The 15137-nt window shown below is 39.4% G+C and overlaps 1 protein-coding gene across 1 annotated transcript in view; it reads left to right on the forward strand.

Moving 5' to 3' along the window:
• LOC140378032 (unconventional myosin-XV-like) overlaps positions 1 to 15137 on the forward strand; it is a 130133-nt gene that overhangs the window by 79069 nt on the left and 35927 nt on the right. The window contains exons 55-57 of the mRNA XM_072463662.1: positions 12321 to 12432; positions 12504 to 12578; positions 13490 to 13695. Of these exons, the coding sequence (XP_072319763.1) occupies positions 12321 to 12432; positions 12504 to 12578; positions 13490 to 13695 (393 nt within the window). The remainder of the gene's footprint in view (positions 1 to 12320; positions 12433 to 12503; positions 12579 to 13489; positions 13696 to 15137) is intronic.

The following is a 15137-nucleotide window of genomic DNA, read 5'->3' on the forward strand; positions in this document are numbered from 1 at the left end:
TTCAAAAGAAAAAGTTCCAAAGGAGTATGTTCCTAAGGAGTATGTTCCAAAGGAGTATGTTCCAAAGGAGTATGTTCCAAAGGAGTATGTTCCAAAGGAGTATGTTCCAAAGGAATATGTTCCGAAGGAATATGTTCCAAAGGAGTATGTTCCAAAGGAGTATGTTCCAAAGGAATACAAAAGAGTATGTTCCAAAGGAGTATGTTCCAAAGGAGTATGTTCCAAAGGAGTATGTTCCAAAGGAATATGTTCCAAAGGAATATGTTCCTAAGGAGTATGTTCCTAAGGAGTATGTTCCAAAGGAGTATGTTCCAAAGGAGTATGTTCCTAAGGAGTATGTTCCAAAGGAGTATGTTCCAAAGGAGTATGTTCCAAATGATTATGTTCCAAAGGAGTATGTTCCAAAGGAGTATGTTCCAAAGGAGTATGTTCCAAAGGAGTATGTTCCAAAGGAGTATGTTCCAAAGGAGTATGTTCCAAAGGAATACAAAAGAGTATGTTCCAAAGGAGTATGTTCCAAAGGAATATGTTCCAAAGGAATATGTTCCAAAGGATTATGTTCCAAAGGAATATGTTCCAAAGGAGTATGTTCCAAAGGAGTATGTTCCAAAGGAGTATGTTCCAAAGGAGTATGTTCCAAAGGGGTATGTTCCAAAGGAGTATGTTCCAAAGGAATACAAAAGAGTATGTTCCAAAGGAGTATGTTCCAAAGGAATATGTTCCAAAGGAATATGTTCCAAAGGAGTATGTTCCAAAGGAGTTTGTTCCAAAGGAGTATGTTCCAAAGGAGTATGTTCCAAAGGGGTATGTTCCAAAGGAGTATGTTCCAAAGGAATACAAAAGAGTATGTTCCAAAGGAGTATGTTCCAAAGGAATATGTTCCAAAGGAATATGTTCCAAAGGAGTATGTTCCAAAGGAGTATGTTCAAAAGGAGTATGTTCCAAAGGAGTATGTTCCAAAGGAATACAAAAGAGTATGTTCCAAAGGAATACAAAAGAGTATGTTCCAAAGGAGTATGTTCCAAAGGAATATGTTCCAAAGGAGTATGTTCCAAAGGAGTATGTTCCAAAGGAGTATGTTCCAAAGGAGTATGTTCCAAAGGAGTATGTTCCAAAGGAGTATGTTCCAAAGGAATATGTTTCAAAGGAATATGTTCCAAAGGAATATGTTCCAAAGGAGTATGTTCCAAAGGAATACAAAAGAGTATGTTCCAAAGGAGTATGTTCCAAAGGAATATGTTCCAAAGGAGTGTGTTCCAAAGGAATACAAAAGAGTATGTTCCAAAGGAGTATGTTCCAAAGGAATATGTTCCAAAGGAATATGTTCCAAAGGAATATGTTCCAAAGGAATATGTTCCTAAGGAGTATGTTCCAAAGGAGTATGTTCCTAAGGAGTATGTTCCTAAGGAGTATGTTCCAAAGGAGTATGTTCCAAAGGAGTATGTTCCAAAGGAATATGTTCCAAAGGAGTATGTTCCAAAGGAGTATGTTCCAAAGGAATACAAAAGAGTATGTTCCAAAGGAGTATGTTCCGAAGGAATACAAAAGAGTATGTTCCAAAGGAGTATGTTCCAAAGGAATATGTTCCAAAGGATTATGTTCCAAAGGAATATGTTCCAAAGGAGTATGTTCCAAAGGAGTATGTTCCAAAGGAGTATGTTCCAAAGGAATACAAAAGAGTATGTTCCAAAGGAGTATGTTCCAAAGGAGTATGTTCCAAAGGAGTATGTTCCAAAGGAATATGTTCCAAAGGAGTATGTTCCAAAGGAATATGTTCCAAAGGAGTATGTTCCAAAGGAGTATGTTCCAAAGGAATATGTTCCAAAGGAGTATGTTCCAAAGGAGTTTGTTCCAAAGGAATACAAAAGAGTATGTTCCAAAGGAATATGTTCCAAAGGAGTATGTTCCAAAGGAGTATGTTCCAAAGGAGTATGTTCCAAAGGAGTATGTTCCAAAGGAGTATGTTCCAAAGGAATACAAAAGAGTATGTTCCAAAGGAGTATGTTCCAAAGGAATATGTTCCAAAGGAGTATGTTCCAAAGGAGTATGTTCCAAAGGAATATGTTCCAAAGGAGTATGTTCCAAAGGAATATGTTCCAAAGGAATATGTTTCAAAGGAATATGTTCCAAAGGAATATGTTCCAAAGGAGTATGTTCCAAAGGAATACAAAAGAGTATGTTCCAAAGGAGTATTTTCCAAAGGAATACAAAAGAGTATGTTCCAAAGGAGTATGTTCCAAAGGAATATGTTCCAAAGGATTATGTTCTAAAGGAATATGTTCCAAAGGAGTATGTTCCAAAGGAGTATGTTCCAAAGGAGTATGTTCCAAAGGAATACAAAAGAGTATGTTCCGAAGGAGTATGTTCCAAAGGAGTATGTTCCAAAGGAGTATGTTCCAAAGGAATATGTTCCAAAGGAATATGTTCCAAAGGAATATGTTCCAAAGGAATATGTTTCAAAGGAATATGTTCCTAAGGAGTATGTTCCTAAGGAGTATGTTCCAAAGGAGTATGTTCCAAAGGAATATGATCCAAAGGAGTATGTTCCAAAGGAATATGTTCCAAAGGAGTATGTTCCAAAGGAGTATGTTCAAAAGGAGCATGTTCCAAAGGAGTATGTTCCAAAGGAATACAAAGGAGTATGTTCCAAAGGAATACAAAAGAGTATGTTCCAAAGGAGTATGTTCCAAAGGAATATGTTCCAAAGGAATATGTTCCAAAGGATTATGTTCCAAAGGAATATGTTCCAAAGGAGTATGTTCCAAAGGAGTATGTTCCAAAGGAGTATGTTCCAAAGGAGTATGTTCCAAAGGAATACAAAAGAGTATGTTCCAAAGGAGTATGTTCCAAAGGAGTATGTTCCAAAGGAGTATGTTCCAAAGGAATACAAAAGAGTATGTTCCAAAGGAGTATGTTCCAAAGGAATATGTTCCAAAGGAATATGTTCCAAAGGATTATGTTCCAAAGGAATATGTTCCAAAGGAGTATGTTCCAAAGGAGTATGTTCCAAAGGAGTATGTTCCAAAGGAGTATGTTCCAAAGGGGTATGTTCCAAAGGAGTATGTTCCAAAGGAATACAAAAGAGTATGTTCCAAAGGAGTATGTTCCAAAGGAGTATGTTCCAAAGGAATATGTTCCAAAGGAATATGTTCCAAAGGAGTATGTTCCAAAGGAGTATGTTCCAAAGGAGTATGTTCCAAAGGGGTATGTTCCAAAGGAGTATGTTCCAAAGGAATACAAAAGAGTATGTTCCAAAGGAGTATGTTCCAAAGGAATATGTTCCAAAGGAATATGTTCCAAAGGAGTATGTTCCAAAGGAGTATGTTCCAAAGGAGTATGTTCCAAAGGAGTATGTTCCAAAGGAATACAAAAGAGTATGTTCCAAAGGAGTATGTTCCAAAGGAATATGTTCCAAAGGAGTATGTTCCAAAGGAGTATGTTCCAAAGGAGTATGTTCCAAAGGAGTATGTTCCAAAGGAGTATGTTCCAAAGGAGTATGTTCCAAAGGAATATGTTTCAAAGGAATATGTTCCAAAGGAATATGTTCCAAAGGAGTATGTTCCAAAGGAATACAAAAGAGTATGTTCCAAAGGAGTAAGTTCCAAAGGAATATGTTCCAAAGGAGTGTGTTCCAAAGGAATACAAAAGAGTATGTTCCAAAGGAGTATGTTCCAAAGGATTATGTTCCAAAGGAATATGTTCCAAAGGAATATGTTCCAAAGGAATATGTTCCTAAGGAGTATGTTCCAAAGGAGTATGTTCCTAAGGAGTATGTTCCTAAGGAGTATGTTCCAAAGGAGTATGTTCCAAAGGAATATGTTCCAAAGGAGTATGTTCCAAAGGAGTATGTTCCAAAGGAATACAAAAGAGTATGTTCCAAAGGAGTATGTTCCAAAGGAATACAAAAGAGTATGTTCCAAAGGAGTATGTTCCAAAGGAATATGTTCCAAAGGATTATGTTCCAAAGGAATATGTTCCAAAGGAGTATGTTCCAAAGGAGTATGTTCCAAAGGAGTATGTTCCAAAGGAATACAAAAGAGTATGTTCCAAAGGAGTATGTTCCAAAGGAGTATGTTCCAAAGCAGTATGTTCCAAAGGAATATGTTCCAAAGGAGTATGTTCCAAAGGAGTATGTTCCAAAGGAGTATGTTCCAAAGGAGTATGTTCCAAAGGAGTATGTTCCAAAGGAATACAAAAGAGTATGTTCCAAAGGAGTATGTTCCAAAGGAATATGTTCCAAAGGAGTATGTTCCAAAGGAGTATGTTCCAAAGGAGTATGTTCCAAAGGAATATGTTCCAAAGGAGTATGTTCCAAAGGAATATGTTCCAAAGGAATATGTTTCAAAGGAATATGTTCCAAAGGAGTATGTTCCAAAGGAATACAAAAGAGTATGTTCCAAAGGAGTATTTTCCAAAGGAATACAAAAGAGTATGTTCCAAAGGAGTATGTTCCAAAGGAATATGTTCCAAAGGATTATGTTCTAAAGGAGTATGTTCCAAAGGAGTATGTTCCAAAGGAGTATGTTCCAAAGGAGTATGTTCCAAAGGAGTATGTTCCAAAGGAATACAAAAGAGTATGTTCCGAAGGAGTATGTTCCAAAGGAGTATGTTCCAAAGGAGTATGTTCCAAAGGAATATGTTCCAAAGGAATATGTTCCAAAGGAATATGTTCCAAAGGAATATGTTCCAAAGGAATATGTTTCAAAGGAATATGTTCCTAAGGAGTATGTTCCTAAGGAGTATGTTCCAAAGGAGTATGTTCCAAAGGAATATGTTCCAAAGGAGTATGTTCCAAAGGAGTATGTTCAAAAGGAGCATGTTCCAAAGGAGTATGTTCCAAAGGAATACAAAGGAGTATGTTCCAAAGGAATACAAAAGAGTATGTTCCAAAGGAGTATGTTCCAAAGGAATATGTTCCAAAGGAATATGTTCCAAAGGATTATGTTCCAAAGGAATATGTTCCAAAGGAGTATGTTCCAAAGGAGTATGTTCCAAAGGAGTATGTTCCAAAGGAGTATGTTCCAAAGGAATACAAAAGAGTATGTTCCAAAGGAGTATGTTCCAAAGGAGTATGTTCCAAAGGAGTATGTTCCAAAGGAATATGTTCCAAAGGAGTATGTTCCAAAGGAATATGTTCCAAAGGAGTATGTTCCAAAGGAGTATGTTCCAAAGGAATATGTTCCAAAGGAGTATGTTCCAAAGGAGTTTGTTCCAAAGGAATACAAAAGAGTATGTTCCAAAGGAATATGTTCCAAAGGAGTATGTTCCAAAGGAGTATGTTCCAAAGGAGTATGTTCCAAAGGAGTATGTTCCAAAGGAGTATGTTCCAAAGGAATACAAAAGAGTATGTTCCAAAGGAGTATGTTCCAAAGGAATATGTTCCAAAGGAGTATGTTCCAAAGGAGTATGTTCCAAAGGAGTATGTTCCAAAGGAATATGTTCCAAAGGAGTATGTTCCAAAGGAATATGTTCCAAAGGAATATGTTTCAAAGGAATATGTTCCAAAGGAATATGTTCCAAAGGAGTATGTTCCAAAGGAATACAAAAGAGTATGTTCCAAAGGAGTATTTTCCAAAGGAATACAAAAGAGTATGTTCCAAAGGAGTATGTTCCAAAGGAATATGTTCCAAAGGATTATGTTCTAAAGGAATATGTTCCAAAGGAGTATGTTCCAAAGGAGTATGTTCCAAAGGAGTATGTTCCAAAGGAATACAAAAGAGTATGTTCCGAAGGAGTATGTTCCAAAGGAGTATGTTCCAAAGGAGTATGTTCCAAAGGAATATGTTCCAAAGGAATATGTTCCAAAGGAATATGTTCCAAAGGAATATGTTTCAAAGGAATATGTTCCTAAGGAGTATGTTCCTAAGGAGTATGTTCCAAAGGAGTATGTTCCAAAGGAATATGATCCAAAGGAGTATGTTCCAAAGGAATATGTTCCAAAGGAGTATGTTCCAAAGGAGTATGTTCCAAAGGAATACAAAGGAGTATGTTCCAAAGGAATACAAAAGAGTATGTTCCAAAGGAGTATGTTCCAAAGGAATATGTTCCAAAGGAATATGTTCCAAAGGATTATGTTCCAAAGGAATATGTTCCAAAGGAGTATGTTCCAAAGGAGCATGTTCCAAAGGAGTATGTTCCAAAGGAATACAAAGGAGTATGTTCCAAAGGAATACAAAAGAGTATGTTCCAAAGGAGTATGTTCCAAAGGAATATGTTCCAAAGGAATATGTTCCAAAGGATTATGTTCCAAAGGAATATGTTCCAAAGGAGTATGTTCCAAAGGAGTATGTTCCAAAGGAGTATGTTCCAAAGGAGTATGTTCCAAAGGAATACAAAAGAGTATGTTCCAAAGGAGTATGTTCCAAAGGAGTATGTTCCAAAGGAGTATGTTCCAAAGGAATACAAAAGAGTATGTTCCAAAGGAGTATGTTCCAAAGGAATATGTTCCAAAGGAATATGTTCCAAAGGATTATGTTCCAAAGGAATATGTTCCAAAGGAGTATGTTCCAAAGGAGTATGTTCCAAAGGAGTATGTTCCAAAGGAGTATGTTCCAAAGGGGTATGTTCCAAAGGAGTATGTTCCAAAGGAATACAAAAGAGTATGTTCCAAAGGAGTATGTTCCAAAGGAGTATGTTCCAAAGGAATATGTTCCAAAGGAATATGTTCCAAAGGAGTATGTTCCAAAGGAGTATGTTCCAAAGGAGTATGTTCCAAAGGGGTATGTTCCAAAGGAGTATGTTCCAAAGGAATACAAAAGAGTATGTTCCAAAGGAGTATGTTCCAAAGGAATATGTTCCAAAGGAATATGTTCCAAAGGAGTATGTTCCAAAGGAGTATGTTCCAAAGGAGTATGTTCCAAAGGAGTATGTTCCAAAGGAATACAAAAGAGTATGTTCCAAAGGAGTATGTTCCAAAGGAATATGTTCCAAAGGAGTATGTTCCAAAGGAGTATGTTCCAAAGGAGTATGTTCCAAAGGAGTATGTTCCAAAGGAGTATGTTCCAAAGGAGTATGTTCCAAAGGAATATGTTTCAAAGGAATATGTTCCAAAGGAATATGTTCCAAAGGAGTATGTTCCAGAGGAATACAAAAGAGTATGTTCCAAAGGAGTATGTTCCAAAGGAATATGTTCCAAAGGAGTGTGTTCCAAAGGAATACAAAAGAGTATGTTCCAAAGGAGTATGTTCCAAAGGATTATGTTCCAAAGGAATATGTTCCAAAGGAATATGTTCCAAAGGAATATGTTCCTAAGGAGTATGTTCCAAAGGAGTATGTTCCTAAGGAGTATGTTCCTAAGGAGTATGTTCCAAAGGAGTATGTTCCAAAGGAGTATGTTCCAAAGGAATATGTTCCAAAGGAGTATGTTCCAAAGGAGTATGTTCCAAAGGAATACAAAAGAGTATGTTCCAAAGGAGTATGTTCCAAAGGAATACAAAAGAGTATGTTCCAAAGGAGTATGTTCCAAAGGAATATGTTCCAAAGGATTATGTTCCAAAGGAATATGTTCCAAAGGAGTATGTTCCAAAGGAGTATGTTCCAAAGGAGTATGTTCCAAAGGAATACAAAAGAGTATGTTCCAAAGGAGTATGTTCCAAAGGAGTATGTTCCAAAGCAGTATGTTCCAAAGGAATATGTTCCAAAGGAGTATGTTCCAAAGGAGTATGTTCCAAAGGAGTATGTTCCAAAGGAGTATGTTCCAAAGGAGTATGTTCCAAAGGAATACAAAAGAGTATGTTCCAAAGGAGTATGTTCCAAAGGAATATGTTCCAAAGGAGTATGTTCCAAAGGAGTATGTTCCAAAGGAGTATGTTCCAAAGGAATATGTTCCAAAGGAGTATGTTCCAAAGGAATATGTTCCAAAGGAATATGTTTCAAAGGAATATGTTCCAAAGGAATATGTTCCAAAGGAGTATGTTCCAAAGGAATACAAAAGAGTATGTTCCAAAGGAGTATTTTCCAAAGGAATACAAAAGAGTATGTTCCAAAGGAGTATGTTCCAAAGGAATATGTTCCAAAGGATTATGTTCTAAAGGAGTATGTTCCAAAGGAGTATGTTCCAAAGGAGTATGTTCCAAAGGAGTATGTTCCAAAGGAGTATGTTCCAAAGGAATACAAAAGAGTATGTTCCGAAGGAGTATGTTCCAAAGGAGTATGTTCCAAAGGAGTATGTTCCAAAGGAATATGTTCCAAAGGAATATGTTCCAAAGGAATATGTTCCAAAGGAATATGTTCCAAAGGAATATGTTTCAAAGGAATATGTTCCTAAGGAGTATGTTCCTAAGGAGTATGTTCCAAAGGAGTATGTTCCAAAGGAGTATGTTCCAAAGGAATATGTTCCAAAGGAGTATGTTCCAAAGGAGTATGTTCAAAAGGAGCATGTTCCAAAGGAGTATGTTCCAAAGGAATACAAAGGAGTATGTTCCAAAGGAATACAAAAGAGTATGTTCCAAAGGAGTATGTTCCAAAGGAATATGTTCCAAAGGAATATGTTCCAAAGGATTATGTTCCAAAGGAATATGTTCCAAAGGAGTATGTTCCAAAGGAGTATGTTCCAAAGGAGTATGTTCCAAAGGAGTATGTTCCAAAGGAATACAAAAGAGTATGTTCCAAAGGAGTATGTTCCAAAGGAGTATGTTCCAAAGGAGTATGTTCCAAAGGAATATGTTCCAAAGGAGTATGTTCCAAAGGAATACAAAAGAGTATGTTCCAAAGGAATATGTTCCAAAGGAGTATGTTCCAAAGGAGTATGTTCCAAAGGAGTATGTTCCAAAGGAATACAAAAGAGTATGTTCCAAAGGAGTATGTTCCAAAGGAATATGTTCCAAAGGAGTATGTTCAAAAGGAGTATGTTCCAAAGGAGTATGTTCCAAAGGAGTATGTTCCAAAGGAATACAAAAGAGTATGTTCCAAAGGAGTATGTTCCAAAGGAATATGTTCCAAAGGAGTATGTTCCAAAGGAGTATGTTCCAAAGGAGTATGTTCCAAAGGAATACAAAAGAGTATGTTCCAAAGGAGTATGTTCCAAAGGAGTATGTTCCAAAGGAATATATTCCAAAGGAGTATGTTCCAAAGGAGTATGTTCCAAAGGAGTATGTTCCAAAGGAGTATGTTCCAAAGGAGTATGTTCCAAAGGAGTATGTTCCAAAGGAATACAAAAGAGTATGTTCCAAAGGAATATGTTCCAAAGGAGTATGTTCCAAAGGAGTATGTTCCAAAGGAGTATGTTCCAAAGGAGTATGTTCCAAAGGAGTATGTTCCAAAGGAATACAAAAGAGTATGTTCCAAAGGAGTATGTTCCAAAGGAATATGTTCCAAAGGAGTATGTTCCAAAGGAGTATGTTCCAAAGGAGTATGTTCAAAAGGAATACAAAAGAGTATGTTCCAAAGGAGTATGTTCCAAAGGAATATGTTCCAAAGGAATATGTTCCAAAGGAGTATGTTCCAAAGGAGTATGTTCCAAAGGAGTATGTTCCAAAGGAGTATGTTCCAAAGGAGTATGTTCCAAAGGAATACAAAAGAGTATGTTCCAAAGGAGTATGTTCCAAAGGAGTATGTTCCAAAGGAATATGTTCCAAAGGAATATGTTCCAAAGGAATATGTTCCAAAGGAATATGTTCCAAAGGAATATGTTCCAAAGGAATATGTTTCAAAGGAATATGTTCCTAAGGAGTATGTTCCAAAGGAGTATGTTCCAAAGGAGTATGTTCCAAAGGAATACAAAGGAGTATGTTCCAAAGGAATACAAAAGAGTATGTTCCAAAGGAGTATGTTCCAAAGGAATATGTTCCAAAGGATTATGTTCCAAAGGAATATGTTCCAAAGGAGTATGTTCCAAAGGAGTATGTTCCAAAGGAGTATGTTCCAAAGGAGTATGTTCCAAAGGAATACAAAAGAGTATGTTCCAAAGGAGTATGTTCCAAAGGAGTATGTTCCAAAGGAGTATGTTCCAAAGGAATATGTTCCAAAGGAGTATGTTCCAAAGGAATACAAAAGAGTATGTTCCAAAGGAATATGTTCCAAAGGAGTATGTTCCAAAGGAGTATGTTCCAAAGGAGTATGTTCCAAAGGAGTATGTTCCAAAGGAGTATGTTCCAAAGGAATACAAAAGAGTATGTTCCAAAGGAGTATGTTCCAAAGGAATATGTTCCAAAGGAGTATGTTCCAAAGGAGTATGTTCCAAAGGAGTATGTTCCTAAGGAGTATGTTCCTAAGGAGTATGTTCCAAAGGAGTATGTTCCAAAGGAGTATGTTCCAAAGGAATATGTTCCAAAGGAGTATGTTCCAAAGGAGTATGTTCCAAAGGAATACAAAAGAGTATGTTCCAAAGGAGTATGTTCCAAAGGAATACAAAAGAGTATGTTCCAAAGGAGTATGTTCCAAAGGAATATGTTCCAAAGGAGTATGTTCCAAAGGAATACAAAAGAGTATGTTCCAAAGGAGTATGTTCCAAAGGAGTATGTTCCAAAGGAGTATGTTCCAAAGGAATACAAAAGAGTATGTTCCAAAGGAGTATGTTCCAAAGGAGTATGTTCCAAAGGAGTATGTTCCAAAGGAATATGTTCCAAAGGAGTATGTTCCAAAGGAGTATGTTCCAAAGGAGTATGTTCCAAAGGAGTATGTTCCAAAGGAGTATGTTCCAAAGGAATACAAAAGAGTATGTTCCAAAGGAATATGTTCCAAAGGAGTATGTTCCAAAGGAATATGTTCCAAAGGAATATGTTTCAAAGGAATATGTTCCAAAGGAATATGTTCCAAAGGAGTGTGTTCCAAAGGAATACAAAAGAGTATGTTCCAAAGGAGTATGTTCCAAAGGAATATGTTCCAAAGGAGTATGTTCCAAAGGAGTATGTTCCAAAGGAATACAAAAGAGTATGTTCCAAAGGAGTATGTTCCAAAGGAATATGTTCCAAAGGAGTATGTTCCAAAGGAATACAAAAGAGTATGTTCCAAAGGAGTATGTTCCAAAGGAGTATGTTCCAAAGGAGTATGTTCCAAAGGAATACAAAAGAGTATGTTCCAAAGGAGTATGTTCCAAAGGAGTATGTTCCAAAGGAGTATGTTCCAAAGGAATATGTTCCAAAGGAGTATGTTCCAAAGGAGTATGTTCCAAAGGAGTATGTTCCAAAGGAGTATGTTCCAAAGGAGTATGTTCCAAAGGAGTATGTTCCAAAGGAATACAAAAGAGTATGTTCCAAAGGAATATGTTCCAAAGGAGTATGTTCCAAAGGAATATGTTCCAAAGGAATATGTTTCAAAGGAATATGTTCCAAAGGAATATGTTCCAAAGGAGTGTGTTCCAAAGGAATACAAAAGAGTATGTTCCAAAGGAGTATGTTCCAAAGGAATATGTCCCAAAGGAGTATGTTCCAAAGGAGTATGTTCCAAAGGAATACAAAAGAGTATGTTCCAAAGGAGTATGTTCCAAAGGAATATGTTCCAAAGGAATATGTTCCAAAGGAGTATGTTCCAAAGGAGTATGTTCCAAAGGAATACAAAAGAGTATGTTCCAAAGGAATATGTTCCAAAGGAGTATGTTCCAAAGGAGTATGTTCCAAAGGAGTATGTTCCAAAGGAGTATGTTCCAAAGGAATACAAAAGAGTATGTTCCAAAGGAGTATGTTCCAAAGGAGTATGTTCCAAAGGAATATGTTCCAAAGGAGTATGTTCCAAAGGAGTATGTTCCAAAGGAGTATGTTCCAAAGGAATACAAAAGAGTATGTTCCAAAGGAGTATGTTCCAAAGGAATATGTTCCAAAGGAATATGTTCCAAAGGAGTATGTTCCAAAGGAATATGTTCCAAAGGAATATGTTCCAAAGGAATATGTTCCAAAGGAGTGTGTTCCAAAGGAGTGTGTTCCAAAGGAATACAAAAGAGTATGTTCCAAAGGAGTATGTTCCAAAGGAATATGTTCCAAAGGAATATGTTCCAAAGGAGTATGTTCCAAAGGAGTATGTTCCAAAGGAGTATGTTCCAAAGGAATATGTTCCAAAGGAATATGTTCCAAAGGAGTATGTTCCAAAGGAGTATGTTCCAAAGGAGTATGTTCCAAAGGAGTATGTTCCAAAGGAATATGTTCCAAAGGAGTATGTTCCAAAGGAGTATGTTCCAAAGGAGTATGTTCCAAAGGAATATGTTCCAAAGGAATATGTTCCAAAGGAATATGTTCCAAAGGAGTATGTTCCAAAGGAGTATGTTCCAAAGGAGTATGTTGTATCCATCCACTGTGTCCACTGTGTCCTAAAAGCCTCAAATACGTTCTCATTAACCAAACAAACACTAGCTCGTATCTGAGGCCGGTTCCTTTCTTCTTCTCTTCCAGAACTCCGACTACGTGATCGCCGAGCGTAACTTCGTGTCCGACGACCACGCCATGTTGAACTTCCTCAAAGGAGACGTGGTGCGGCTGCAGGTCATGGACGGCCTGGAGAAGGGTTCGTAGTTCAAGAAGAGCCAGACGCTCGCCGGTCTCTAAAACGCTCACGGGTATTTGTCGTGTCCACAGGCTTCATCTACGGCTGCGTGGTGAGGAAGAAGGTGGTGTTTCTGGAGAACCTCAAGAGAGACACTGCGGACTTCGGTAAGACGCCGCTAAGAACGCTATCATTGTGAAGGGTTGTTTTCCGACGGCTCGCTCTGGAGGAGATCGGTACGGTCCAGGAAGTATCTCCTCTGTCTGAAGCGAACTGCGCCGATCCGTAACGGTTTTGAGGAGGGCGATCGGACGAGAGAGAACACATGGCGGCACGCTGACCCGATCACTTTGGCAGCAGCTGTTTCCTGTTTATCGCCGCACGGCACTCGCGTTGAGACCACAAATATGTCCGAAGCGTTTAACTTGACCCAACGCTGTTAGATGCAGCGACCCAAAAGGAGATTATTCATAAAAAACGCTTGGGTCCTGACTAGTACCAGGAAGTATCATCACATTAGTCCTGTTCTCAGGTCTCTGCACTGCCCCCTGTGGCTCAGAGAAGAGACTTTAAAGCAGCTCTGCTTGTGTACAAGTCTCTCCATGGCCTAGCACCAAAGTACATCTCGGACATGTTAGTGCCATATGAACCATCTCGGACTCTGAGAACCTCAGGGACCGGCCTCCTGCTGGTGCCCAGAGTCAGGACTAAACGTGGACCGGCCTCCTGCTGGTGCCAGAGTCAGGACTAAACATGGACCGGCCTCCTGCTGGTGCCAGAGTCAGGACTAAACATGGACCGTCCTCCTGCTTGTGCCAGAGTCAGGACTAAACATGGACCGGCCTCCTGCTGGTGCCAGAGTCAGGACTAAACATGGACCGGCCTCCTGCTGGTGCCAGAGTCAGGACTAAACATGGACCGGCCTCCTGCTGGTGCCAGAGTCAGGACTAAACATGGACCGGCCTCCTGCTGGTGCCAGAGTCAGGACTAAACATGGACCGGCCTCCTGCTGGTGCCAGAGGGGACAGTTGTCATATGTAAGTTTCCCCTTTAAAGCTTTCTCTCTGTACATTTGCAGGGTGGAAGTTCGGCGCCGTGTTCGGTCGCTCCGGGGCCTTCCCCTCGGAGTGCGTTCACCCGGTGGCGGCCCCTGACTTCCTGTCTCTGCCCCTGGACCGCACCTCGGAGCCGCGGGGGGGCCCGGGGCAGGTGGCCGTGTCCTCTGCTGTGGCTGTGGCCGTGGCCTCCACCATGGCTGCCCACGAGATCGACCACACCATCGAGGTACGGGGCCAAAACGTGGCCCCCGTGTTTTAGTACAACTTTGGGATCACAGTTGAACTCTTTATCTTTCTGTCCTTAATTACCACGTAATACTAATACCCGTGAATACTAGTCGTGCCTGTGAACACAATCGTGCCTGTGAATACTTGTCGTGCATGTGAATACTAATCGTGTGTGTCAATACTAATCGTGCGTATGAATACTAATCGTGCGTGTGAATACTAATCGTGCGTGTGAATACTAGTCGTGCGTGAGAATACTAGTCGTGCGTGTGAATACTAGTCGCGCGTATGAATACTAGTTGTGCCTGTGAATACTAATTGTGCGTATGAATACTAATCGCGCGTGTGAATACTTTTTGTGCGTGTAAATACTTGTTGTGCGTGTGAATACTATTTGTGCCTGTGAATACTAATCGTGCGTGTGAATACGCACGTGAATACTAATCGCGCGTGTGAATACTAGTTCTACGTGTGAATACTAGTTGTGACTGTGAATACTAATCGCGCGTGTGAATACTAATCGTGCGTGTGAATACTAGTCGTACCTGTGAATACTAATCGTGCGTATGAATACTAGTCGTGCGTATGAATACTAGTCGTGCGTGAGAATACTTGTCGTGCGTGTGAATACTAGTCGCGCGTATGAATACTAGTTGTGCCTGTGAATACTAATCGTGCGTATGAATACTAATCGCGCGTGTGAATACTTTTTGTGCGTGTGAATACTGTTGTGCGTGTGAATACTATTTGTGCCTGTGAATACTAATCGTGCGTGTGAATACGCACGTGAATACTAATCGCGCGTGTGAATACTAGTTGTGACTGTAAATACTAATCGTGCGTGGGAATACTAGTCGTGCGTGTGAATACGCACGTGAATACTAGTCGTGCGTGGGAATACTAGTCATGGGTGGGAATACTAGTCATGCGTGAGAATACTAGTTGTGCCTGTGAATACTAATCGTGCGTGTGAATACTAGTCGTGTGTGAGAATATTAGTCGTGCATGTGAATACTAATCGTGCGTGTGAATACTAGTCGTACGTGGGAATACTAGTCGTGCGTGAGAATATTAGTCGTGCGTGGGAATACTAATCGTGCGTGTGAATACTAATCGTGCGTGTGAATACTAGTCGTGCGTGGGAATACTAGTCGTGCGAGAGAATACTAGTCGTGCGAGAGAACGACTAGTATTGGAGGTCTGGCGGTGTATGTGAACACGAGCTGGTCCAAATCCGAACACTGCACAGTGAGGGAGCAGCTATGTAACAAGGATATTGAACTATTGGCTATTGGCATGAGGCCATATTATCTGCCCCGGGAGTTCTCACATGTGATTTTGATCGCAGTCTATGTGGCCCCGTCTGCCAATGCTGAAGATGCTTGTGAAGCACTGCTCTCCTGCACTTGTAGGCTGCAAACACAGCATCCACAGGCTCTC

This window comes from Eucyclogobius newberryi, unplaced genomic scaffold (genome assembly GCF_026437365.1).
Source record: "Eucyclogobius newberryi isolate DKJ021-1_F unplaced genomic scaffold, fEucNew1.0.hap1 SCAF_4, whole genome shotgun sequence".
Classification (NCBI taxonomy): Eukaryota; Metazoa; Chordata; class Actinopteri; order Gobiiformes; family Gobiidae; genus Eucyclogobius; species Eucyclogobius newberryi.